This window comes from Palaemon carinicauda, chromosome 9 (genome assembly GCF_036898095.1).
Source record: "Palaemon carinicauda isolate YSFRI2023 chromosome 9, ASM3689809v2, whole genome shotgun sequence".
Taxonomy (NCBI): Eukaryota; Metazoa; Arthropoda; class Malacostraca; order Decapoda; family Palaemonidae; genus Palaemon; species Palaemon carinicauda.
This window is the reverse complement of record NC_090733.1, coordinates 18,496,187-18,522,787: the sequence shown is the minus strand read 5'-3', so window position 1 is coordinate 18,522,787 and position 26,601 is coordinate 18,496,187. Positions and strand designations below refer to the sequence as shown.

The following is a 26,601-nucleotide window of genomic DNA, read 5'->3' as shown; positions in this document are numbered from 1 at the left end:
TCTCTTGGGAATACCATGTTTCACTTTTATTTAATATATCTATTTTTACAATTTGGGTTAGTTCTTCTAAGAACTCTATTTTCCTTTTAGAGTTACTCGTGACTAAACCCAGTGCATTCATCACTATTATGGTTTGTGTTTCATCCCTATTATTTAATTTTGGTAATATGGATTTTCCCATGCTTCCTTCCTGTTCTGATATGATGTTCTTTTCTTCATTTCCATGAATTCTGCCATTAAAAAATCCACTTTTTCTATTATATTTGCTCTTTCGCCTTCATATTTATTTTTGTGTGTATACCTGCAATTATCCCCATATCTGCACCAACCCCTGGCATTATAGATGCAGTCTTTGTAGTTGGGTTCTAAATGTGCATATTTGGGTTGAAAGGCATCATATCTTGGGGCCTTTTGTGCATAGCGCGGTATATACTCGGCTTGCTTTTTTGCTTCTTTTCTTTGGTTCATTTTTGCTTTCATTTTTCTTTTCTTTTTGCTGAGTTTTCTAACTTTCCTTCATGGTTGCAGAATGCATATATCAACATTTTTTGTTCAATTAGCATCCTTTTCCTTCATTTAGATTTTTGCATATTTTTGGATGGAGATCTCTGCATTCGTCTTCATATCCGTCTAAATATGCACATTTACCATATATTTCATAATTATGGCATAACTTTGGATGCTTGTAGTAGCACCTTTCGCCAAATTTGCAATTCCCTCTTTTCAGCAAATAGCGGACTATATCTTTCTTTTCTTTTTTTTTCTTGTTCTTGCTCTCCCCTAAAAGTATGTGAGTCTGAGGAGAGAGAGAGAGAGAGAGAGAGAGAGAGAGAGAGAGAGAGAGAGAGAGAGAGAGAGAGCACTGTCTCTCCCACGTGGAGATAATACGAGTTACTACTTCTAATACTACCATCAGAAATCATAATTGTATCAAAAGTTGAAGATGTGTATGAAATACAGGAACAAACAAATAATAGAAATTATAATAACAAAAATTCACCATAACAATATATCAATTGAGTGAAATTTCACTTCGAACCTCATTAAAGAAAGATGCACCTCAGTAATCATGTACCTCCTCCAGCAGATACAGCATAAGAGATCAGCAGACAAATGCATATAAAACTTTTATTTTCTGTTGTCCAAGTATTTCCTTTAATCACTAAACTTCCACAAATACTGTTCAGGTTTCTAACTGTCAAAAGTTCCTAAGCAACAAAGGATGTGAATAATTAGCAAGTCAGAGGTACCGTACAAGGAGGATGTGCCTAACTAGCGTCCAAAAGATGACATCATCACAAGCAACTGAATATCACCAAGGAAACACAGATCTTATTCAATCGAACATATTTCTCTTGCTTGCTCAATATTCCATTCAACCTGTTTGTAAATTTCCCATAATGAATCATTTGCAAAGGAACGGACTCAATTCCAGTTAATTAAACTAACAAGAGACAGTTAACTAGAATCCAGGAAGTATGAACATTTAATCACTTTGCAATGGCATTCTCCACTTTTTCAAAACAACACAACTTCCGAATTCCTTATAAATTTTCTCCGGCACAAATCTTCCTATGCCTTTTCATACGTGTTTTCCTGTTAAAAGCCTTAACACACAAAATGCACTTCAATGATATCTTCTTTTGTCTTAAGACATTAATTGGTTTCAATTTATATCAGTGGTGCGATCGACCCAGCCGAGAGGTATATGATTGCACCTCTACACTCCACTAGCCTTGTATCCGAGGGCTCTTTTCAAGATGGTCACCATTCCCTTGATGGCAGCAATCTTCACCTCATTTATGCTTGGGTAACTTGGTATCGCCTGAAGGTACTGTCTCAGGGTTTTCTTCATAAGTCCTTTTGCCCCCACTACCAAAGCTATTATTTCTATTTCTTTCAGTTCCCATATATTTTTCAGGTCGTTCTTCATTTCTCAATATATTATCTTGCCTTTAATCTCTATTGAGGCCAAAATTACTGGGTACTGTCATATTTATAATCTTTGCTGTTCTTTATTCCAGATCACAATATCAGGTCTTATAGTCCCTCCTTTTATATGTCTTCTTGTCCGGATTATCCTATCATAAAAGATGGTAATGCCTCTGTTGGAGATTACTGGATCTGTTTCATCCTCCCATACCTTATATTTTACTTCAATTTTGTATTCACATATTTTCCAATGTGAATTCTATGATGCTTTGTGAGACTACCTCTCTGAAAAAATGCTTTATCACATAAACTGCACTTAAATGGCTTATCCCCAGAATGAATTTTATAATGCCTTCTGAGACTACATTTATAAGCAAATGCTCTGTCACAGACGCTGCACTTAAATGGCGTTTCCCCAGTATGAGTTTTATGATGCTCAGTGAGATTGCGTTTCTGAGAAAATGCTTTGTCACAGAAACTGCATTTAAAGGGCTTCTCCCCAGTATGAATTTTATGATGTTCTGTGAGACGATATTTATGAGAAAATGCTTTGTTACAGAAACTGCACTTGAATGGCTTATCCCTTGTATGAATTTTATAATGCTTTGTGACATTACTTTCAAAAGAAAATGCTTTGTCACAGAAACTGCATTTAAATGGCTTCTCCACAATATGAATTTCGTGATGTTCTGTGAGACTGCCTTTTCGAAAAAATGCTTTGTCACAGAAACTGCACTTAAAGGGCTTCTTCCCAGTATGAGTTTTATGATGCTCTGTGAGATTGCGTTTCTGTGAAAATGCTTTGTCACAGAAACTGCATTGATAAGGCTTCTCCCCACTATGAATTTTATGATGCTCTGTGAGACGATATTTCAGAGAAAATGCTTTGTCACAGAAATTGCACTTAAATGGCTTCTTCCCAGTATGAATTCCATAATGCATTGCAAGATTACCTTTCAAAGAAAATGTTTTGTCACAAACACTGCATTTAAATGGCTTCTCCACAATATGAATTTTATGATGTTTTGTGAGACTGTCTTTTTGAGAAAATGCTTTGTCACAGAAACAGCAACTAAAGGGCTTCTCCCCACTATGAATTTTATGATGCTCTGCAAGATATCTTTTCTGAGAAAATGCTTTGTCACAGAAACTGCACTTAAATGGCTTCTCCCCAGTGTGAATTTTATAATGCCTTAGGACACTTCCTTTATGAGCAAATGCTCTGTCACAGATGCTGCATTTAAATGGCGTTTCCTCAGTATGAGTTTTACGATGCTCTGTGAGATTGCATTTCTGAAAAAATGCTTTGTCACAGAAACTGCATTTAAAGGGCTTCTCCCCACTATGAATTTTATGATGCTCTGCAAGATATCTTTTCTGAGAAAATGCTTTGTCACAGAAACTGCATTTAAAGGGCTTCTCACCAGTATGAATTTTATGATGCTCTGTGAGACGATATTTCCGAGAAAATGCTTTGTTACAGACATTGCACTTTATATCTGATGCATTAGAGTCCAAAGAATATTTCATGTCACCTTCGGGTGACTCAAATATTTCAGCCTCTGCTTTAAATTCCGGCTCTGCTTTGAATTCTATGTCTGGCTCTGCTTTGAATTCTGGCTCTGCTTTAAATTCTATTTCTGGCTCTGCTTTGAATGCTCGCTCTGCTTCGAATTCTATTTCTGGATCTGCTTCGAATTCTGGCTCTGCTTTGAATTCCTTGTCTGGATCCATGAGATGAGAGTCATCATCAAAGAGCCCCAAATTATCAACCCAATCATCATTTTCCGATTTGACTTCAGTGTGTGAAAACAAATCTTCCTTTCCAATTTTCATTGGAAATTCTAATGATTCAGAGTTCTCCATCCTCTCCCTATCACTGGATGACATCCTCTTCAATATGATCTCCAACAGTGTCCAATGATGAAGTCAACACTAAACAGCCTATTCTTTACATAAAATTCTTATTGCATGAACCAACACAGACCCTTCTTCCTTTTTTACAGTCCTGTCTCTTTTGCAGATATCTTCAGTATTTTACAAAATCTTGCCACATGAGGAGGGTGATTATTTCCTTTGAGAAGAAAAGTCTGAAATAACAGAGAAGAACAATAATTGGAAAAGGGCAAGATGAAAATGTTGGAGTCTTTATAAATAAAATGAATACTTTTAAACTAAAATAAACTTTCTACATATAATTTGTATTTTTCCTGAATATACAAACCATAGTTCTTTACTATACAAGAAGGATAACAGTGAAGGCTAGAATGTGGCAGTTAACACTTTTAATGAGGTTTAAAAAAATGGAAGGTAATTATCCTGTGGGAAGCAAGAGGCAACTGCCCCCTTGTAGCTAACTGTAACCTCAATTGGATTGCAGCCGGGACTTATGTCAGGGGTTGGTGATGGCAGGCAGGTTTGAGTAAGGAACTCAGATTTGTATAGTTAGGAAGCCAGTGATTGTCTTCCTGGTGTATGAAAGCATGGTTAAAATGCTTGGGGATCTAGTACTGGTGAGCAGTTTCTGGTTGAGGGACATCGTGAACAGGGTTTTTGTCGCCGTAACCTCACAAAGTCAAGATTTTGTTTGCTATCTGATGATCCAAAGATGACTCGGAGCCAACTATCTGGATTGTTGGGGGCATAACAAATATATATGCATAAAGGACAATGGTACCCAGCTGCAGTTAGAGGTCAGCTTGCAGAGTTCCTTGGTTGCTCAACCCTAAGAGCGTGTGCCGATGATTCCGCGCAGGACAGTTCAGCGCCGACAGTTCAGCGCTGCCAATTCAGCTTAGAATAAATTCAGCGCATGACAATTCAGCTTAGAATTAATTCAGCGCATGACAATTTAGCACAACGATAAATCAGCACAAGGACAATTCAGTGCAAAAATGCACACACATCTTATTATTAGCATATAAAGATTATTTTTCTTATTATCATTGTCATTATTGTTATCATTATTACTATCATTATTATTATTATTATTACAACCATTACTGTTGTAATTCATGGTTGTTGACAATAACAACCACTGAATAAATAAAGTAAGTTATAGTACAAGCTTAGGACGGTATATATTCCCTTTTGTGGAATACAGTTGTTTATAAACATTTGCTTAGTTAAAACTGAAAAGCCAGCCCTATGGAGCGGATTTTATCGGAGAAAGGACTCGAGCATATTCTATTAAAAGGATTTTGCTATCGTTTGGATAGAAAACTTCGGAATGGAAAAGAGTCTTGGCGTTGTACACAAGACAGATGCAAAGGTCGAATCCATGTCAACGGAAACTTGTGGGAAGATGTAAAGGCCAATACTCATGTGCCTTAGCCAGCAGCATCATCAATGAAGAAGATGGTTTCTGACCTATGTGAACGAGCCAGTGCATCTAATGATGTCCCAAGAAGAATAATTCAAGAAACTTAAGTCTCTTTGCCAGATGAAGCTACGGTTTTACTCCTTAAGTATACTTCATTACAAGGGACTGTTCAGCGCCGTCGAAAAAGAGATGGTGAGCCAATTCCAGTACCTAATGATGTCAGTGATATTGTATTAACCTGAACATTTGCGTGTAACACACAGTGGAGAACCTTTTTTATTGTATGATTCTGGGGTTGAAGATACCAATAGAATGTTTATCTTTTCGATTAGAAAAAAATGTTGAACTCCTCAAAGAATACAAAAACTGGCTTGCAGATGGTACATTTAATGTAGCTCCGCGCCTTTTCCACCAACTTTATGTCATTCATATGCTTTGTGGAGGATGTGTTTTTCCAGTGATATATATACTATTGCAAAATAATACAGAGGATTCATATGAAAAGGCATTAAGAACTATTTTGAATCTATACCCGGATCTGACGCCAGCCACTATGCTATGAGACTTTGAAAAGGCTTTCCAAAATGCATTTTCAAGAGTTTTTGTAGGAACGCAAATAAGCGGTTGTTTTTTCCACCTTGCTCAGTGTATATGGAGAAAAATACAGGCATTGAATCTTACCCAGATTTATGTAAGTGACGAACATATTCGTCGACACTGTAAGATGTTGGTGGCCTTAGCTTTTGTGCCTGCTGACGATGTTTGTAATGTGTTTGAATCATTGCAAGATGTTATGCCTCCGGAATTGGAAGAGTTAACAAATTATTTTGAGGACACATGGATTGGTCGTCCATTCCGTCGTCGTAGAAGAGATGCGGTTTTTAAACCCGAGTTATGGACTGTTTTTGATCGAGTGCAGGACAACCTACCTAAGACCAATAATTCATTAGAAGGGTGGCACCGAAGTATTTAGTTAACATTGGGTCATAACCATCCAACCTTTTATAAGTTTGTCGAGTTTCTTAAACTAGAGCAAGATAGCATAGAGAAAAGGATACTGAGAATAAGAGCTGGACACGACGATGGTAGAAAAAACCCAAAATACCAAAGGACAGCTAAGGCAATAAAAACGCTTGTTAATGAGTATGGAAGTCGATTTGATAAGTTGGAATACTTACAAAATATAAGCTACCTCATATAATTGCAGAAATAAATTAATTCATTTCTTTTTACATATACTGTATGTATTATTTTTAATATGTAAATTTAATAAATCTTTTATATCCCTTTTTATATATCAATAAAGTGTTAGAACTTTTTGCTGAATTTCCTTGTAGTTGCTTCCTTATGCTGACTTGTTACTGTGCTGAATTGTTCTTATGCTGAATTGTCATTCACTGAACCATGTGTGCCTTTTGGCGCCGAATCGTCCTTGTGCTGATTTGTCCTAATGTTGAATTGTCATGCGCTGAATTGATTCTAAGCTAAATTGTCATTTGCCGAATTGGCAGCGCTGAATTGTCTGCGCTGAATTAACCAGTGCGGAATTGTCAGTGTACCCCCTAAGAGATAGGAGAATAAAAGATGAAAAGGTCAGTAATTCGCATATTCATTCTAGTCCTACTACGGGTAACATCTACCATCAACCAACAGCTACTAGTCCTATAAGGGAGCTGAGGTGCTTCCAACCATGTTTTGTGCAGCCACAACATGGCGTATGGTGAACATGTCCAGGTTCCTGTAGGTTATGTCTTGCAGTTAGTAGGCTGTGATGGTTGTTTGATGCTTCCACATGCCCACTTATAATACCTGCGCCACCGAGAAGTTCTTTTTAAACACCCGGGATTTGCTTATGCACCTGACATCATGCGCTCTGGATTTTTGTGTCTAAGGATTAGAGTCTGGAATGATAGCTCTCTCCATCACTTACCTAATTCAGGTTGAGATAGTATTGCGGGTTATTTTCCTCTTGACCCTACCCGTGCTGATGAAAAGTCTGTTAGTCAGTGGGTGAGCTTCTATGGTTCTTTTCAGATAGACCTTAGTGCCCTTCTAGGGCATAATAACAGCTGATCTGAATAGTCTGTTACAGAACGTACACACTCAATCCCAAAAGGGCCCAAATCTAGAATCCACCTCAGCTGGATTTTAAGTCTTAGCAATAAACTCAGGGACAAAGCTCAGTGTCACCTGCCCCTTTCCCCTTGAATGGACGATGTCATATGATAGACCATGTAGCTTGCTGACTTTATTTTCAGAGGACAGGGCTAGAAGAAAAACCATTTCCTTGTCAAGTCACAACCTGAAGGCTGACGTAATGGTTCATAAGGTGTTCCATTCAGGGCAGGTTGTACACGTACATACCTTCCATGGAGGAGGTTTAACTTCTGACTGAGGGTAGGAGTGCTCAAAGCTCTGCATGAGAGACAATTCTGTCGACGGAGGATATGTTAACTTCTTTCAATCAAAAGGCAAGGTTCAAAGCTGAGCGATAGCCACATTTACCGCTGAGATCGAACAGAGTTTTTCCTCCATGATATATAAAAGAAACCCCACTATCACAGAGATAGTGGCTTCGGAAGGAGCAATACTCTTTCGACGACACCAAACACAAAAATAGAGTCCCGGAGGTATCCAGACATCCTTTTAGTATTGGTTGAGAAAAGCCACTCATTGACAGGAGGCGCTGGATGACCTCCAGGCATTAAGTCGTGGCGAAGCTACAGCTTTGTGGAATATTCTTGCGTGTGGTTGTTTGCGTAGCTCAGGAAGAAGTGGCAGCTCTTTTGGAGCTTCTGTGACCAGATGTAAAATGTCCGGGAGACATTCTGCATGCTGCAATATAGGAGCTATAAGGGTCATCGAGAGATCTTGTGATGCACTTAACTTGTTTATGAGTTGTCTTACTAAGCAAAATGGAGGGAACACATACATATAACCTCTCCCAGGGATATTGGATGGCATCCTGCCAGATGGCCTCAGGACCTGGTACTGGCGAGCAGTACACTGGAAGTTTCCAGTTGAGGAACGTTGCAAAGGGTTAGATTATCAGAGAGCCCCATAAATTTACGACTTTGCTGCCAATCTGATGATTCAAAGACTTCTTAGAGCCAACTATCTGAGTCTTCCTGAGCAGTTTGTCTGCCAGAATATTCCTCTTGCCTAGAAAGAATCGGGCTGAGAGAGCTACAAAGTTGTTGTCCATCCTTCTCAAAATTTCCAAAACTAGTTGGCAGAGGGGCTGTGAAAAATTACTTACGAGTTTTTTTTACGTAAGCCACTACTGTGGTGTTGTCACTCATCAGCACCATGGAAGATAGGAACATTACCGAATCCTGTCCACTGTAACTGCTAAATGACTTCTCACCGTGTTTAAGACACTCGACACTTACTGAAAAGGATGATTCTTCTTGGCCTGGGCTGTTTTCTTTAACATTCACGTTGGCACTCTCTGTTTCTGTCTTTCCAGCATTACATGCCTTTTCCTTATGCTACAGTTTCAAGTTTTGTTATATATCTACTTGATATTGACAGGTCACGGAAATTACATTGACACTTGACTTTCCTAATAGTCTATATCCTAACCTTGATCTTTAAAACCCTAATCAATAATAAAATAATACAAATTACTGAAAATATCAAATAAAATAAAGCATTTTACATATAAAACCTAAACAATAAAAATAAAAAATAAGAAATAAAACTGGAAATTTGTATTTTCAATAAACTATACTTTTTTTCACAACACTTTCACGCTGAAAAGAAAAAGGGGCTCAAAAGAATTAGCCATTTTATTATCAAAGGTTAATGGGAGAGATGGGCAGGAACGTCTAATCTCTACCGAGCCAAAATACAAAGTGACGTAACAACTGGTGAGTGTGCGAGCGGGGCGACTAGTCTACCCCCCATTAACTAGCAGTGGGTAGTTATACAGTACCTTGCTAAAAATGCTTTTGGCTAGTTTTCTGTATTCGCCGAAATAATATCAACTGTAATGAGCGAAAAGGTTTGTATTCATGTAGGAACAAATAAATTTGTAAGTAATTTTTATTTTTCTTCATGACACAAACCTTGAGCTATTTATAGGAAATAGGCTTTTGGCAAAGCAAGAAACTACCCATAAGGGCTGTAGCGAGGTATAACAACCCACCGCTAGTTCCCTGGGGAGTAGCAGGGGGTAGACTGACCACCCTGCTCACACTCACCTGTTATATATCGTCACTTTTGATTGCAGGCAGGACTTGCAGGGGGATAGGTGATGGTGGAACAAATCTGTACAAAGAGCTCAATGTTTGTATTGTTAGGAAAAATAAAAACTACTTCAAAATTTGTTATTTGTTCTGACACAGAATATCTAGTCAATGGAAGGAGAAAAGAAGCAGGTCGTGTCACCTTGCGCAGAAGAGTAGGACTGTCGGAAGATAAGATTCTAGGGTCTTCATATCATCCACTCATTTTGTGGCATCCTCTCCTGGTTGGGATTGCGAGACTGATGGCCTTCTTAGCGAAAGCGATCCTGACTTCTACTTGCCCTTAGAGCTGGTGGTGGCGTTGACTTCCCTCCCTGAAGAGCAATCCAGAATGCTAAAGTTCAAATTGTGACTTGAAGATATGAGACAGGTTGTACAAGCAACTAATCTTCCATTCTGATTTCAGTGGAAACTAGAATGGACTTTGGGCTACCTGGTCAGCCAACTACCCAGTAAGGTAGCACACACCACCTAGGGATTGTGTCTGTTGACAAAATCTGAAGGGTTGGAAGGCTCAATTGAGAGGAACAAGGATCATTTGACTATCTAGCAAAAGATCAACTCTCATCCGAGTGCCTGTGGGTGTCAAGAGGTTTCTTAACAAGTAAACATTTCAAGTCATGCAATTGGTTGCAAGTAACTGCCTCTGTAAAGGGATGATGAACCCTGTCCTCAAACTGTCTTCGCTCGAATGGTTGTTGGTCGTGTATGTCTGCTTACGGGCCAGTAAACACCGGAGTTGCCAGTAATCACTAGTGGATAACGGCATTACAGCGAACTTCCCTAGTTGATCACTGTCAAGCAAATGATGAGTTGCAAGCAACTACTGTACTTTCAAAAGATGAGAGCGAGACATACCCTCAATCACATTTGCCAGACAGGTAATTGTGAGCATAATTAAGGTTAAAGACCAGCAAACACTCATAAAATTTACCTCCACAGAAGGTAAGTTTCCTCTGAACTTACAGCAGAAATCCACTGTGACGGGTACCAAGCAGCACGAAGATCCGGATGCGGACGAATGGTTTGTTGCGCCCGAAACTTGACTGGACCACATCGGAAATATTTGCAAATGAGGAGGTCACCCTGATAAGAAGTATCCCCTAGAAAAGGCAGATACGTTTTGTACCTCTCTGTTCCTGAGATCGCCATTACTGGCACAAAACTCCGATTGTTCCCTAAAGTTTCAAAATTTAAGTACCTTTGATACTTAAGACGTATGACCCGAAGATGTTGGGGAGGACCTGATGGGATTGAAGGAGGATATCACTTAAGGGAAGACTACCTATGTCTGGTTATGGGAAGGTAGGAGCGTCATGAATAACCTGACTTACCCAAGGAATATAACCATCAACTGCGAAAGAGACCTAATGATGTACGTATTGGGACAAGGTTCCAATTCGTTTGGTTCTGTACGATGGTAATTAAACATTGCTACTCCTCACGGGAGTGCATTCACCCGCGAGGGTATCACATGCAACTGGCGAAGCGAACAGCCTTCGACAGCAGGAATAGCAAGCTCGCCCGCAAACGGGTGTGTCAAATCATAACCTCCCTGACTTGGGGTAAGTGCTCATACATAAGCTTAAACATCGTGAACATGTTAAGTGTGTGAGCACCCCAACGTAGCTCATGAGGTCACTTGCAAGAAAAATGTGTCCAACGAAGAGCGACATCATTCATTGCTCAAAAGGAATTGATTGTTGATTAGCCAAAGCATTGTCAGCATGTTTGTGAGGATGAATGCGCCCACAAGGGGCGCAGGAAGGTAGCGAAGCGATCAGACCTTCGTTGGCAGTAAGAGCTCACCCACCCGTCTAATGGGCAGAACAAGCGCACCTTAAGCAAATGCTGATTTGCTATCGATCATAAAATGTAAGTACGAGGCGATTCCATTACGGCGGGAGTAGAGGCTTGAGGCAATAACCTCGAAGGGTTATGCATCACGAGACCGTTGTGTCCTAAGGGCACAGCGGGGGTGAGGTGGAGACCACGTGATGAGCTCTCTATATTGTAGGGAGAAGAAGTCCGACATAATAACCCCAAAGGATTCTTTCACGAGACTCATTGTGCCCCTAGGCAAAATGGTGGAATGCAGCAGCCACATGCAGCCTGCCGGCATCCCCATTTGCGGCAATAATCCCGGAGTATTATATTTTCGCAGGTTTCCTCCTTCCTTTTAAGGTCTGGCGATCGTATAGGCAAGCACGCATGCGTAATTGAAGTAGCTTGTGCCAAAACCTCACTATGAGGGTGTTGGTGAGCAACTGTAGCTGTGCAGACCTAATCTGCGAGAGGAGCTCAACCGCACAACTTACTAACGCTTACTATTAGGGTGAGTTCTCTCTTATAAATATGAATAAGGTAGAGGTATGCTCACCAGAGCTCAAAAAGACCCTCAACAGCAAGAGAAGCTCGCCCGTGCAACTCACTAACACTGACTGTTAGGGTGAGTTCTCTCTTATCAATATGAATAAAAAGGAGGTGCTCACCAGCACTCAAGCAGACCGTCAACAGCAAGAGGAGCTCATCTGAGCAACTCACTAATGCTTACTGTCTGGGTGGGTTCGCTTTTATAAATATGAATAAGGAAGAAGTGCTCACCAGCACTCAAGCAGACCCTCATCAGCGAGAGGGGTTCGCCAGCGCATCTCACTGACACTGACTGTCTGGGTGGGCTCTCTTATATATATGAATAGGATAGAGGTGCTCACCAGCGCACAAGCACACCCTCGTCAGCGAGAGGAGCTCACCAGCGTACATAGCTAATGCTCAGTGTGTGGGTTAGCTTTCAGCGAGCTCTCACAGTTGTCTAGCTTGCTCCTAGAAGGAAGCATGAGCTCGTATGGTGGCGAGCAAGGCTGAGAAAGATTTTCCTGTGTGCTGATGCAAGAGTACCAGAGGGCTTGGCCTCACAAAACACCATGAGCTTTGTTGTGGCCAATGTTGAGTCTGTTGATGTCCTTAGTGGATGAAAGTACTAACTCCAATCAAGTCTTTTCAATTTTCCTTTTGTGGCTACAATACATTTTATATTCATCACGTGTCAGCTGTCATGATTTCTACACACACACACACACACACACACACACACATATATATATATATATATATATATATATATATATATATATATATATATATATATATATATATATATATATATATATATATATATATATATATACTGTATATATATATATATATATATATATATATATATATATATATATATATATATATATATATATACTGTATATATATATATATATATATATATATATATATATATATATATATATATATATATATATATATATATATATATATATATATATATATATATATATATATATATATATATATTTGGGTCTGGGTCAGTAGCTTGTAGCTAAAAATTTGTCCTTTCAAGGTTTTAAAAAAGCTAAAATAATAGCCAGGTCCTAAACTGAAGTTCTTTACGTAGTATTATTTTACCGATAACTGAAATCAGACGTTAAAGCTTTTGCAAAATCTTACGCTGTTTACGTCGGACACCTACTCTATGATGGGTGGAGGTCCTAAATCCAACTGGCTGGAGACTGTCCCGGGGTGACATTCTGTGCTACGCACAAGCTGTTTAGAGGACACCCAGACACCTCTTGATCCTCAAATATGATGACGGCCTGGGCAATCAGTTTCAGGTATAGAATTTAGCGATGTGACTTGCCCAGATGTGCATAAATTTGGAGCTAAGCTCCTCACTTAACCTAGAGATTGCCCGACTTCACCTCGCATGGAGAACGGGAACATAACACATATGACAAATGTGGAATAATTTGTATTTTTCCTAACTATACAAACCTGAAGCTATTAAACATATAAGTATTATTTTGGCGGTAGCTGAAAACAGCCATTAAAGCTTTTGCGAGGTGTAACTACCCTCAGCTAGTTAGCAGAGGGGGTAGCGGGGGTAGACCAACCACCCTGCTCACACCAGGACTAGTAAACAACTGTCACTTTGCAATTGCGGCAGGACTTCTGGGAGAAGGTGATGATGACTTCACTTAGACATTGCCCGATTCCACCTTGCTTGGAGAACAGGGACATAACAAATATAGCAAGATATATAAGGATACACAAAGGGCATGGTACCCATCTGCAGTAAGAGGGGGTCAGCTTGCAGTGTTCCTCGGATGCTGAGCCCCAAGAGAGGCGAGGGTGAAATAGGAAGTGGCCAGTCACTCGCACGTTCATTCTAGACTTACTCGCAGGTAACATTGCACTCTACCGACAGCTACTTGTCCTACAAGGGAGCTGAGGTGTTACTGACCACGTTTTGTGCTGCCACTACAGGACCTAAGGTAAATGTATTCAGGTTTCTATGGGTTATGTAATTCTTCTGAACGCCAGGGATGTGCTGACACCCTTGATGCCATGAGCACGGGGAAGTTGACAGGAAAGTGAGGAGTCTGGTTGTAAGGCTCTATCAATTACCTTTCAGATCCTGGAAGATATAGTTCTTTGTAATCTTCCTCTTCATTCTTTCCATGCTCACATAAACCCTGCTGATCTGAGAGTGGGTTCTGGGGGTTCTTTTCTAGTATTTCCTCAGCACCCTTACAGGGCAGAGAAACAGTAGGTCTGGGTCATCTGTTAAGGGATGGAGACTCTCAATCTGGAAGGGTCAAAATCTATGATCCACTACAGCCGGATTTTGAGTCTTACTACAAATTCATGGGAGAAACTGAGTGTTACTATCTCCAATGAAATAAGATCTTAGTTTACCATGAAGAATAAACAATAAGATGCCTAGTGACTTATTTTGGTTATTTATGTCTATATGTTTGTTTAGACTTATAGATATCATAGGACAGACCATGTAGCTCACTGACTCTCTTAGCAGAGGCCAGGGCTAGCAGAAAGACAGTCTTCAGGGTTAAAGTTCGATCTGACGCTTGACGAAGAATTTCGTATGGTGCTCCTTTCAGTGAGCGTAGTACTTTCACTACGTTCCAAGGAGGTGGTCTGGCATCTAACTAAGGGCAGGTACTCTCGAAATTCCATATGAGAAAATACAATACTATCGAGGAGGAAATGTTAATTGGGTTCAGTTTAAAAATTAGGCTTAAGGCCGAGCGATAGCCTTTCACAGCCGACACCGAACAAAGTTTTTCCTCCCTAGGGTACAATAAGAACTTTATTATTGGTATAGGGGCACTGAGAAAAGAGATATCCAGTCCAACCACAAAAGATGGACCACTTTACCCAATGTACTGACGCAGAAGACTCCCAGAGGTATCTTGCCCTTCTCTTTGCAACTGGTCTTCTAAAGCCTTTCTTTCCAAAGAGTTGCTGGATAGCCTCCAGGAGCGAAGACAAACCAATGGAATCGCTTGATGGAAGATCTCCTCATGTGGTAGTCTGAATAGATCGGGAAGTGGAGGGAGCCCTCTCAATATCTCTGTGAGCAGAGGCGGAAGGTTCTGGAACCATTCTGCATGTTGCCACATGGAGCAACTGGGGTCATCCAGAGATCTTGCGATGCCCTGACTTTGTTTAGAAGTCTCCTTATTAAGCAGAGGGTGTGGGGGGGAATGCAAAGACATCTAATCTGTCCCGTGGATGTTGGAAGGCGTCTTGCCAGACTGCCTGGGGACCTAGTACTGGAGAAGAGTACGATTATTATTATTATTATTATTATTATCATTATTATTATTATTATTACTATCATTATTATTATTATTAACATTATTATTATTATTTCTTGCTAAGCTACAACCCTAGTTGGAAAAGCAAGATTCTTTAAGCCCAAGGGCTATAACAGGAAAGATAGCCCAGTGTGGAAAATAAATACGGAAATAAACTACAAGAGAAGTTTAAGAACAATAATAACAATATTATAAATCTGTCATATATAAACTATAAAACTTTAAAATAGCAAGAGGATAAAAACTTCAAAATAACACGAGGAAGAGAAACAAGATAGAATAGTGTGCCCGAGTGTACCCTCAAGCGAGAGATCTCTACCCCAAGACAGTGGAAGGCCATGGTACAGAGACAATGGCACTACCCAAGACTAGAGAACAGTGGTTTAACTTTAAGAGTGTTCTTCTAGAAGAGCTGCTTGCCATAGCTAAAGTCTCTCTTCTACCCTTACTGAGAGGAAAGTAGCCACTGAACGATTACAGTGCAATAGTTAACTCCTTGAGATAAGAAGAATTGTATGGTAATTTCAGTGTTGTCACATGTATGAGGAAAGAGGAGAATGTGTGAAGAATAGTTAGTTTCTGGTTTAGAGATGTCAAAATCCCCACATAGTCAAAACTTTGTTGCCTATCAGTTGGTTCAAAGATCATTCGGAGCCTCCTATCTAAGTCCTGCTTAGATTGTCCGCCAGCACGTTCTTCTTGCATGAGATGAAACAAATTGATAGTGCTACCGAATTGTCTTCCGTCTATCTGAGAATTCCCACAGCTAGCTGGCAAGGTGCTGTGAAAATACCTCCTTGTTTGTTTGTGTGTGACATCACCCTAGCGTTGTCACTCATCAGCACTGCGGAGTGCCCTAAAAGGAGCTGATGGAACTGTTTGAGGGAAAGAAAGGTTGCCCTCATTTCCCGGAGGTTTATGTGGCACTGTTGCTCAGATCCAGACAAAAGCCTGGATCCCTTCTTGATGTGCAACAGGTGAGAACCCCTGCCTTCTTTTGATGAGTCTAAGGAGAGCAACAAATCCAAGGGAGGAGAGAGGAGGTCTACTCCCTTGAGCAGGTTGGTGACTGTCATCCACCAACTCAGGTTTCTCTTGTGTGTACTGAGACCAAAAGGTCTTCAGCTGCTGCTGTAGAGAACAAATGTGTCGACGACCGTTGGGAACCGACTTCTCTAGAGAAGTTAGGTGCCTCAGCAGTCTTTGCCAAAGGCCTGCAGGCAACTTGTCCAGCAAGAGAAATTGTTGAGGTACCTCTCTCAGTTTCTTTATTCGTTCCTCCGACAGGAAAACTTTGCCTATTTTAGACTTGATTTTCATCCCTCGATATACCATCTTTTGTGAAGGTTGAAGGTGCAACTTCTTGAAATTTACCACAATCCCCAGATCCTAGCAAACGGTGAAAAGCCTGTTTCGGTGGAGGAGAAGGGTTTCCCTTGAGTCTGCTAGGACTAGCCAACCATCTAGGTAACGAAGGAGACGAATACCATTCTTGTGAGCCCAGATGGACAGTAGGGTTACAATCTGAGTGAACACCTGAGGTGCTATGGACAAGCCAAAGCACAGCACCTTGAACTGGTATATGGATTTCCTTATTGTGAATCTTAAGTACTTCCTTGAGGATGGATGAACTGTGATCTGAAAGTACGCATCCTTGAGGTCTAACAATGTCATGAAGTCCTTTGGTCTGACAGCTTGCCTGACCTTCTGGGCCGTTTCCATCTTGATTGGAGTATGTTGGACAAACTCCCTTAGGACTGAAAGGTTGAGAACTGATTTCCAGCCCCAGATGCCTGTCTACAAGAAATCACCGACTGTAGAAGCTTGGAGGCCCACCAGTGACCTCTTTGAGAGTTCCTTCTGTAGTATGGTCTGGACTTCAGCCCGAGGGGACTGTTCCTTCATGGATTCCTTAGCATAGTAATGAGACATCGTCGGATGTTGCGTCAGAGGAGGGTGAGAGGGCGTAAACGGAACCATTTATTCCGCTTTGAGCATAGAGACCAACCAAGGTTCGGTCCTGTAAAGAATCCATCTCTAATTAACACAACGAGTGTCCTATATTGCATGTAAACCTCAGTCAGGCCAAGGTCCTTTAATGGGAGAGGTCGGCTCATCAGTGAGGTACGCGCATGTGGGCGGAGCTTTTGTGACGTCATTTATCGGTGACGGTGGCTGAGGTTTGACTTGACTAGCCGCAGTCTTATTTGATATCTGTCACGTTCATTTCTTCCAGAAGAAAAAGATAGAACATTTTGAAAAGACCAATCAAGAACTCCTGAAACTGGATAGTTTGGAAACGGAAGTGACAGAACCTAAGTTCACATTAACTGAAATAAACAAGTTATTTCAACCTGTGCTAAGTGCAACACAGATGAAATATCTCATAACTAATGTCTCTCAGTCAATGCAGCGATGAAGACATATCGTTAGCTTTCACTCTCAGAAGCATGAGCACCAAATGCTATTCATATTTGCGAACTAAAAGAGGATTTCCTCTGCCATCAAAAAGTACACTAAATAAACGAACGCAAAATCTCAAATGTGAGCCGGGTATTTTGCATTCGGTTCTGTCACTGATGAAGGCAAAATCAGAAACAATTGACGGAAATTGAAAAACTTGCCGTTATTTCATTTGATGAAATGAATATTTCTAGTAAGTGGATTTATGGCAAAGGGATGGATGTTTTGTATGAACCTCATGATAAAGTTCAAGTGGTTATGTTAAGAGGTTTGACGGCAACCTGGAAGTAACCCATATACTACCAATATGATGCCTCTAATGTGCATAAAAAACTGACTGATATCATTGTAAATGTTGAAAAGGCTGGATTTGCCGTCGTGGCAATTGTCCATGATCTTGGATCTACTAATTTGAGGGTTTGGAAAGAATTCGGGATTGATCCCCTTAACCCAGAAAAAGTCTTTTTTAAAAATCCATGTGCTGACAGGAATTCCTTAGCATATAAAATTAATAAAACACATATCAATGTAAGTGGCTTACAAAGACAGCGTGTAAGTATGCTGCACAGCTACTTTCAAAGTCATGTGCTAAGGCATTGTATTTTTTAGGAGAAAGGGGCTTTATTAGAGAGGAACAATTTGAAGGAAACTGCTGATTTTATAGCAACAGTGTATGAATGGTTCAATGTCATGAATTCTTCTATGATGTTAGGAGACATAAAAGCCCACAATGCATTTGTGAGAGATTTGGATAGACAGAAAAGTGTTCTAAAAAGAATGGTTGATGCTAGGCTGGGAATGAGGGTAAAAAATCCAAAATTTAATTGCCTTTACAAATTCCAAAAAGGTGTGATATTATCTTGTCACTCAATGATTGGTCTATATAACATGCTGAAACAGTCAGGACATTTCTTTTATTATGACAAGGAGATTGAATCAAAACTGTCTTGAAATTTATTTTGGATGTATTAGGCGGATGAGGGTTCTCATGATCATCCCGATGCAGTTAATTTTAAGTACAGATTGAAAAACTTTTTACTAAGTAAGGATATTGAACTTGTTAGCTATAAGGCAAATTAAAACCTTAACCCGTTATCCCATGAAATGGTATCATCTGAACGTGATGGAAATGGACCTGATAAATCTTTCAATGACAGGGAACAGGCCTTACAAATATGTATGACAAACATCATTTTTAGAGACCTTTAATTTCATGTGGATCTTAAGAATGACGAAATGTTCCCTGAGGAAACAGAATTTGCCAAATGTCAGAATTCCATTGACACCACAGGATTTGTTATCGAGGAATAATCCTTAAGATATATCGGTGGATATGTAGTGAAAACAGTTTTTGTTTAAATATCCAAATTTAGTGTATATTGTTGATAGTAAGACGTCAGCGACATTGGTCCATTATATAAGTGAAGGAAAACTCTATGCACCATCCGATGATTTTTTTTTCTAAACTAAAAATTTGTAGAGAAATTTTTTGAGCAATGCATGGGTATGGGCTTAGACCAGGAACAGAATGCATAAAAACAATGGCTGCTGAAATGAAATCTGCTGTCACTGGTGTTCCTGACGAGGTTGTGGAATTTTTTACCAAAATATTAGTGTTTTTTAGAATGCGGTACCTCAACAACATTATCGACATAAGTAAAAAGAAACAAAGGACTTGCAGGAGTACAGTAAGAAAGACCATGAAAACAACGACTTAATTTTTCCTCCTGGGGTGCACACCTGGCTCAGTGAGAAACAAACTCAAGCTTATCGGAATTCCATCACTATTAAACTGTCATCTTTGTTCTGTTAATCTGTTAGGATTAAAATGAGACTCCTTAACTCGTTATGTAGGATTTAGTACCAAGGACAACTTTCTCTACGTTAATCTATACCTCTTTGGTTAAGGATAAGTGGCAGTCAATACATCACAGTATTTGTGTTCCCTTTAAAGATACATCTATACCCTATGACTATGTTTAGAAGCATCAGAATATTATTAAACTTTGATGTATGGTCTGCCCTAAGGATAATCTGTACTTTAATAAAAAAAAAAAAAATAGAAATAAAATATTGAGGAGTATTTTTATTTTGGAAAGGTATCCTTGCATCGTGTTACTACGTATACCTGTCAGTCAATGCTGTCAAGGGAGACTATACGAGGTGTGACGTCATGCGCAGACGGAACGTATTTTCGCTTGCTGATGAGCCGACCTCTCCCATTAAAGGACCTTGAGTCAGGCGATGGAGCTTGCCCATCCACCTCGCTAGTACTCGGCTTATGGGTCCACAACGCTGCAAAAGACTCCCTCAAGAGACTTGGGTCTGTGCTCACTTGCAAGTGGGATGGACCAGAGTACTCTTGTATACCTGCCTCTTACAGAAGCCTGGTGGATAGCGTCATGCGCTTCAATGGGAGGTAGCATTCACTCATAACATACAAGGAAGGCTGCGGGAGACAGGTTATACCAGCAACTTATCCGGTATGAGACAGATTTCCCCTCCAACTTATGGGAAACTGGGTTGGGCTCTGGGCTACCTGGTCAGCCAACTACCCAGTAGAGTAGCTACCACCTCCCTGAGACTGTGTCTGTTGCTCCAATCTGAAGGATTGGCAAGTTCAAATGAGAATAACAAGGAAACTTGACTCTTCAGCAAAGGGTCAATTCTCATCAATTGCTACCAAGGGGTCGAGAGATTGACTAGCAAGTAAATATCTCAAGTTGGTTGCTGTTGAGTCATGCAATCAGTTGCAAGCAACTTTTCTGTATGAGGAACCCTGTCCTAAAACTGCCTTCAATCCAATGGGAGTTATTCGTGTAAGTAGGCTTACAGGTTGATAACACCAGAGTACCCAGTACGCTCTAGTGGAAGATGGTATTACAGCAGATCTCCTCAGCGATCGCTGTTGAGCAAGAGACTGGTCGCTAACGACAGGTCGCACCCAAGTACTTCCGAAAGGCAGGATTGAAATGTATCTTTAATCCATTGTCAGACAGGTAGTTCTATACACAAGTCCAGTACAAACCAGTAACAAAGACTGCTGAAGTGGAACGAACATACGGGTGTAGCCCGTATGATAGGAGAACATTCATCAGCATTTTTGCAATCGAGCCCTCCTTCTTCCTATGACCAAGATTCCTCACAAAAGATGAATAGGTTTTGTATTTCTCCGTTTCCAATCGGCAAAACTGGCATAAATTCTGAAAGTCCCCCCACCCAAAGGAAACAGATTTGCTTATGCGAAGTTTCAGAGTCTAACTATTTTTGATACTAAGACAGCCAATCCAAATGTCAGGGAATAATTGCCTGGGATGAAGGAAGAGTCTACTTGAGGGTAGACCATCTATGTCTGGTTATGGGAAAGTAGGAGGGTAATGCATAACCTAACTTCCTGCAAGAATTACAACCATCAAATTTAATGATTTATTAGAACGGTGTTCCAATTGTATGAGGGTACATAGTCCTTGTTATCTTCCATGGGTGTGCATCCGCCTGTGAGTAATGCAAGCAGCTGGCAAAGCGAACTACCCTTGACGGCGGTAAGAGATCGCTTACCACCATGCAGGTGCGTGCAAACGTAACTCCATTTCCACCGGATAATTGTTCAAAAGAGAGCCTGAGCCTCCTGAACACATTTCCGTATATGAGTGCCCTCATCGAGCTCGTGGAGTTGCTTGCAGGAATAATGCATGTGTGACGAATCGAAACATTACTGCCTAAAGAAATTTATCGTCAATTACCTTTAGCAATGATAACATGTAGCACACGCAGAGATTAAAATGAGGTCGGTATTAAGTGTTTGCCTGGCTGCCTTGTGGGTGGGACAAGCGTCCCCATAATTGAATACGTGTTTGCTATTGTTCATAATCGTAAGCAGAAGCTGACACTATCCCCTCAGGATTAAACGCTTGTGAATATAACCTTGCAAGGATATGTCTAACAAGCCAGTTGTGTGAGTCTCTGAATAGTGTGAGTGCTCTGAAGAGTTCTCCATTCTGTGGGGAAAGAAGCTCAAGATAGTAATCCCAAAGGATTAAGTTTCACGAAAATCAGCATCTAACAAGACACAATGTGCCCTCGGGGCTCAATGCTGGCATGTGGCAGCAGCAAGCGACCGGCAGTAAGCCCTATTAGTGATAATAACCCTGAGGATTTTGTCTTTGTGAGCGTGTATGCTAAACGAAGGAGTTCATATCAGGCTTTCTCAGGGAAGGGAGTTTTTCCTCCACACCTCGCTATGCTTAGTGTCAGGTGAGCTCTTCTCGCACAAAGACGAGCAGTCTTGCATGTAAGGGTTTATTGGACCAGTATGCAAAAAACACAAACACTATGTAGGTTTGTCCATTCTTGCCAGCAAACAACGGCAAGCACAGACAAGCACCAACAGATGACAGAGAATGATGGCAAGCACCAGCAAGCAGTAGTGAATGCTTGCAAGCACCAGCCAATGCTGGAAAGTGCCAGCCAATGCCGGCAAGCGCCAGCAAATACTGGGGACAGTTAGCAAACACTGGCAAACGTTAGAAAATGCTGGTAAGCGTCAGCGAATGCTGGCGGAAAGAGAGTTGACTATCATGGGTACAGGTGATATGAGCAATACTAACGCGAGCAACCTGGGTTACTCGCAGATCCTCATCAGGCAGAAGAGCTCACCCACCCTTCTCGTTAGAGTTCAGTGGATAGGAGCGCAATCTATGATTATTTCTTCCATGTAAGAGTCTGAAACCATGAGGCGCAGTTCCCAAAGGGCCTGGTGAAACAAAGATCTATGCTGTAACCAACAGGTACAAATTAGGCAATAACCCCGAAGATTTAAAACCTACGAGTACTTTCTTCCTTGTAAGAGGTTGAAACCATAAGCATAAGGCGCAGGTCCGGAAGGGCCTGGCCTTACATAGCTGCATGAGCTTTATTATACGCCACAGGCATGATGTAGGTAATAACACGAAGACTTATCGCCTACATGACTCGTCGATGGGAGAGGGGGAGACCGCAAGCAGCCACCAGGCATCACCATCTGCAGCACAGACCCCGAACGGAAATCGCTTATGAGAATGGTGTTGAATTGAATATAAAATTTAAGCCTTAAGCCAAGCCCAGGAGCATCAAGGGCCATTCAGCACTACAAAATGTAAATTAATCAATCATACCCTTACTCTCACATTTAGTATCATTTTAACTTATAAAACCAATCACCACTTTCGTAGAATAACATCTAAATGCGAGATGATAAAGGATTCAAAGAAAAAAATAAATTAATAAAATTGATTAAAGCTTGTGATATAAACCATACTCTGGATAATTTTTTTCAAGTTCAGAGTAATACAATTTTCCTCCTGTATATCTCTTAAAGGTTTGTCTTGGAGAAAATGTTTCCGACTCTGAAGATTAAAAACAGGACAATCAACTAAAATGTTTAATATCTATTGTCACTTGATAGATATTACAAAGAAGGGCTTGTCTCTCTTCACCACTCTTCATCGAATAAATGTGGGTTGCATGTGTGTGGCTAATATGCAGTAAAGTTAAAATCATATCATCCCTCCTACTGAAGCTTCCTTAGCTGCCTTATCTACTTGTTCATTTCTATCCACCCCAACGTGGCCAGGGAGGCAACAGAAGTGAACACTGACATTCTTCCTAGACTGCAGAAGTACTAACCAGTCCAGCACCTCTTGTACAGATGATGGCCTGGTATAATTTGTTTAATTGCGAGTAAAACGTTATTGAAATCCGTAACAATTGTATTAAAATTATCTTGATTGCCATTATTAAAAATATGTCGGACTGCCAGAATTATTGCATATAGCTCATCAGTTAATACTGAACAAGAGGATGGAAGTTTTTCTCTAATAACGATATCCCCCACCAAAAATGCACTTCCAACTCCAGCAGCCGATTTGGAACCATCCGTAAAAACATGTTTCCCATGATGTTGAGCAGCATGATTTACAAACTCCCTTTTCATTACATTGCTGGGTAAGGTATTTTCCCTCCTGCCATAAAAGAAACTTTAACATGTTTATTACACCAAGAGGAAGAATTGGGATATCCTACCCCTGCTATATGTGCTGTAAACAAACCTATTTCATTGGCATCATTTTTCATCTGTCCTTCCAAAGGCTTGGGCACTCTTGATCTGTTATGAGCTCGATCTAATGGAGTCCTAACATATTTACTGTTAAGATTGTTTATTAAAGCGAGGGACCTCGCTAAAAACCTCAAACTAATTTTATACCCTGAGAGTACAACAGCGAGGAACAAGAACTGCAAGCAGTCACCTAACTCTGTTGTTGCCAAGCTCCAAAGAGCTATTGCCCTGAAGAGCAAGAACAAGGCATGGACGAATTGAATTCCTGCTAGAGGAATCCCCCGGGGTTGGGGGTGGGGGGGGGACCACCCCAGTGAAGGTCGTCTTTCCCATGGATGGGAAAGGCGACCAACCTTTGTTGCCGATATCGGCAATTCTCCCCGCAAGCGGGGAAGATTGCTAGACAGTGGCTGGTGGAGGTCCAAAACCTAGAAGAGGCCTACCGGACAGCAATCTCTGCTTCCCGTCAACAAGCGAGCTCAAGTTGAAGGTTGGCATCGAGTGCTGCCTGTGAAATGTAGCTGAAACAAGTTTCTGGTTTCACCCGAAGGGATCCCCTAGACTGGAAACTCCGAAGGGAACCAGTCCTCCACTGCTTTGGTTCCTATGCCGGAGATACAGAAACGTAGGTGACCAGAGGCAGGGAGTGCAGAAGAAAACTGTAACACTCTCCAAACCATTCCTTAGCAAGGAGATCAGAAAGCCCCAAGGAAGGTAGAGGTTGAAGAGATCTCTCTCGGAGGTGGGCACAGTTGCTTTGCTAAGGGAAGCAACAGAGTCCACACTTAGGGAAAGTCCTGGGTCACTATCTGAAAAAGAAAAAGAAATTCTTAACTTTTAGGCCAGTTACCTTAAATCGTAAACCGGTTGAAAGGATCTTAAGGGAGAACAAGAATACGTCTTTATTGAACCAAACCGAAATAAAAAGCGAAGGGTGTTTACTATTGTGGGTGTGAACGGGGTGGTTAGTCTACCACCACTGGCTCCCTTCGCTAAAGAGTGGATGGTTATTACAACTCTCAATAGCTTTAACGGTTGGTTTCAGCTGTCGCCAAAACAATACTCCTACGTAAAGAGCATGAGGGTTGTATATAGTGCCAGAACAAATAAGGGTTAACAGGAGAGATGGCACTTCTTCACTCTACTGATACAGAAACAAGATTGAGGGATCTCAATGGGTGAGCTTGTGAGCGGGGTGGCCAATCTACCGTCCTCTAAGTAGGGGATGGTCGTTGACACCTCACGTATAAGTTTATGGCTACACTGAAAACATATATCCATAGTAAAGAGCAAAAGGCTACTATTCATGTAAGAACAAAAATTCTTATACCAGCTTGAGGCAAATCCCCTCTATCATTATTATTATTATTATTATTATTATTATTATTATTATTATTATTATTATTATTATTATTACTTGCTAAGCTACAACCCTAATTGGAAAAGCAGGATGCTATAAGCCCAAGGGCTCCAACAGGGAGAATAGCCCAGTGAGGAAAGGAAACAAGGAAAAATAAAATATTTGAAGCAGAGTAACAACATTGAAATAAATATCTCCTATATAAACTTTAACAAAACAAGAGGAAGAGAAATTAGATAGAATAGTGTGCCCGAGTGTTCCCTCAAGCAAGAGAACTCTAACCCAAGACAGTGGAAGACCATGGTACAGAGGCTATGGCACTACCCAAGACTAGAGAACAATAATTTAATTTTGGAATGTCTTTCTCCTAGAAGAGCTGCTTACCATAGCTAAAGAGTCTCTTCTACCCTTAGAAAGGGAAAGTGGCCACTGAACAATTACAGTGCAGTAGTTAACCCCTTCGATGAAGAATAATTGTTTAGTAATCTCAGTGTTGTCAAGTGTATGAGGACAGAGGCGAATATATAAAGAATATGCCAGACTATTCAGTGTATGTGCAGGCAAAGGGAAAATGAACCGTAATCAGAGAGAAGGATCCAATGTAGAACTGTCTGGCCAGTCAAAAAATGCCATAACTCTCTAGTGGTAGTATCTCAATGGGTGGATGGTGCCCTGGCCAGCCTACTACCCACTATCCGCATAAGCCGAACTACTTTCTTCCTTTGGTACGTATCAAGTTGCCCAACAAATCAAAAGTATCATGTTATGCAAGGCTTTAATTTTTCCATTGTAAGAATGCAGTATTGATCTGAAATTTCTTGAAACATAATCACTAACCTATCAGTTACCTACACTCAGTTACGATGCTGCTCACTGTATTTGCCCAGTGGGATTTCTAAGTACGTCTCAGGGATATCTTGGGATACGTTCTGTTCCTTTTGGGTATCTTATTATGATGAAGAAGTCATAAAACTCAGTTCATCATGACAGCTGCCATTCATTACCTAGAAAAGAAACAAATCATTACAGATTGTATACATTGAATCATAAACATTACATTGATGTTGAAGACTTCTTCAATTGGATTTGAAACTAAAAGCTTCTACTAGAATGATGACTAACTTGTCACTCAATAGAAATGACTTACTTCTAAACAATATCTTGCAACAGACTCTTGCAATGATTGACTTAAGTTCTATTGGTTTATCTCTTATTGGAAAATATGCACATTATAAAAGATATTTCTATGTTTTCTAATTATACAAATCACAGTCCTTTAATAGGAGCATGATTTCAGCATACCTGGAATGGGTGTTGATTTTTGACTCAAGCAAAGAATCAACATCTTGAAGAGCACTAATCAATTACGTGCAAACAACACAGCAGTCAAGTGCAAAATTAAATAAGAGACCTGACCATGGGAGGGGGGTTTTTGAACCACTCGCTCACGTCGAATAACTGCTTGTTATCCCTTTTCAACAATCAATTCC

The 26,601-nt window shown here is 40.5% G+C and overlaps 1 protein-coding gene across 1 annotated transcript; it reads right to left on the bottom strand.

Moving 5' to 3' along the window:
* Positions 1 to 1,813: 1,813 nt before the first annotated feature.
* LOC137646962 (zinc finger protein 28-like) lies at positions 1,814 to 26,117 on the bottom strand. The gene is made up of 2 exons (XM_068380031.1): positions 25,986 to 26,117; positions 1,814 to 4,022 (listed from the first exon to the last, which is right to left on the bottom strand). Exon 2 carries the CDS (start codon positions 3,820 to 3,822, stop codon positions 2,152 to 2,154), a length of 1,671 nt encoding a protein of 556 aa, XP_068236132.1. The 5' UTR covers positions 3,823 to 4,022; positions 25,986 to 26,117; the 3' UTR covers positions 1,814 to 2,151.
* Positions 26,118 to 26,601: the final 484 nt, after the last annotated feature.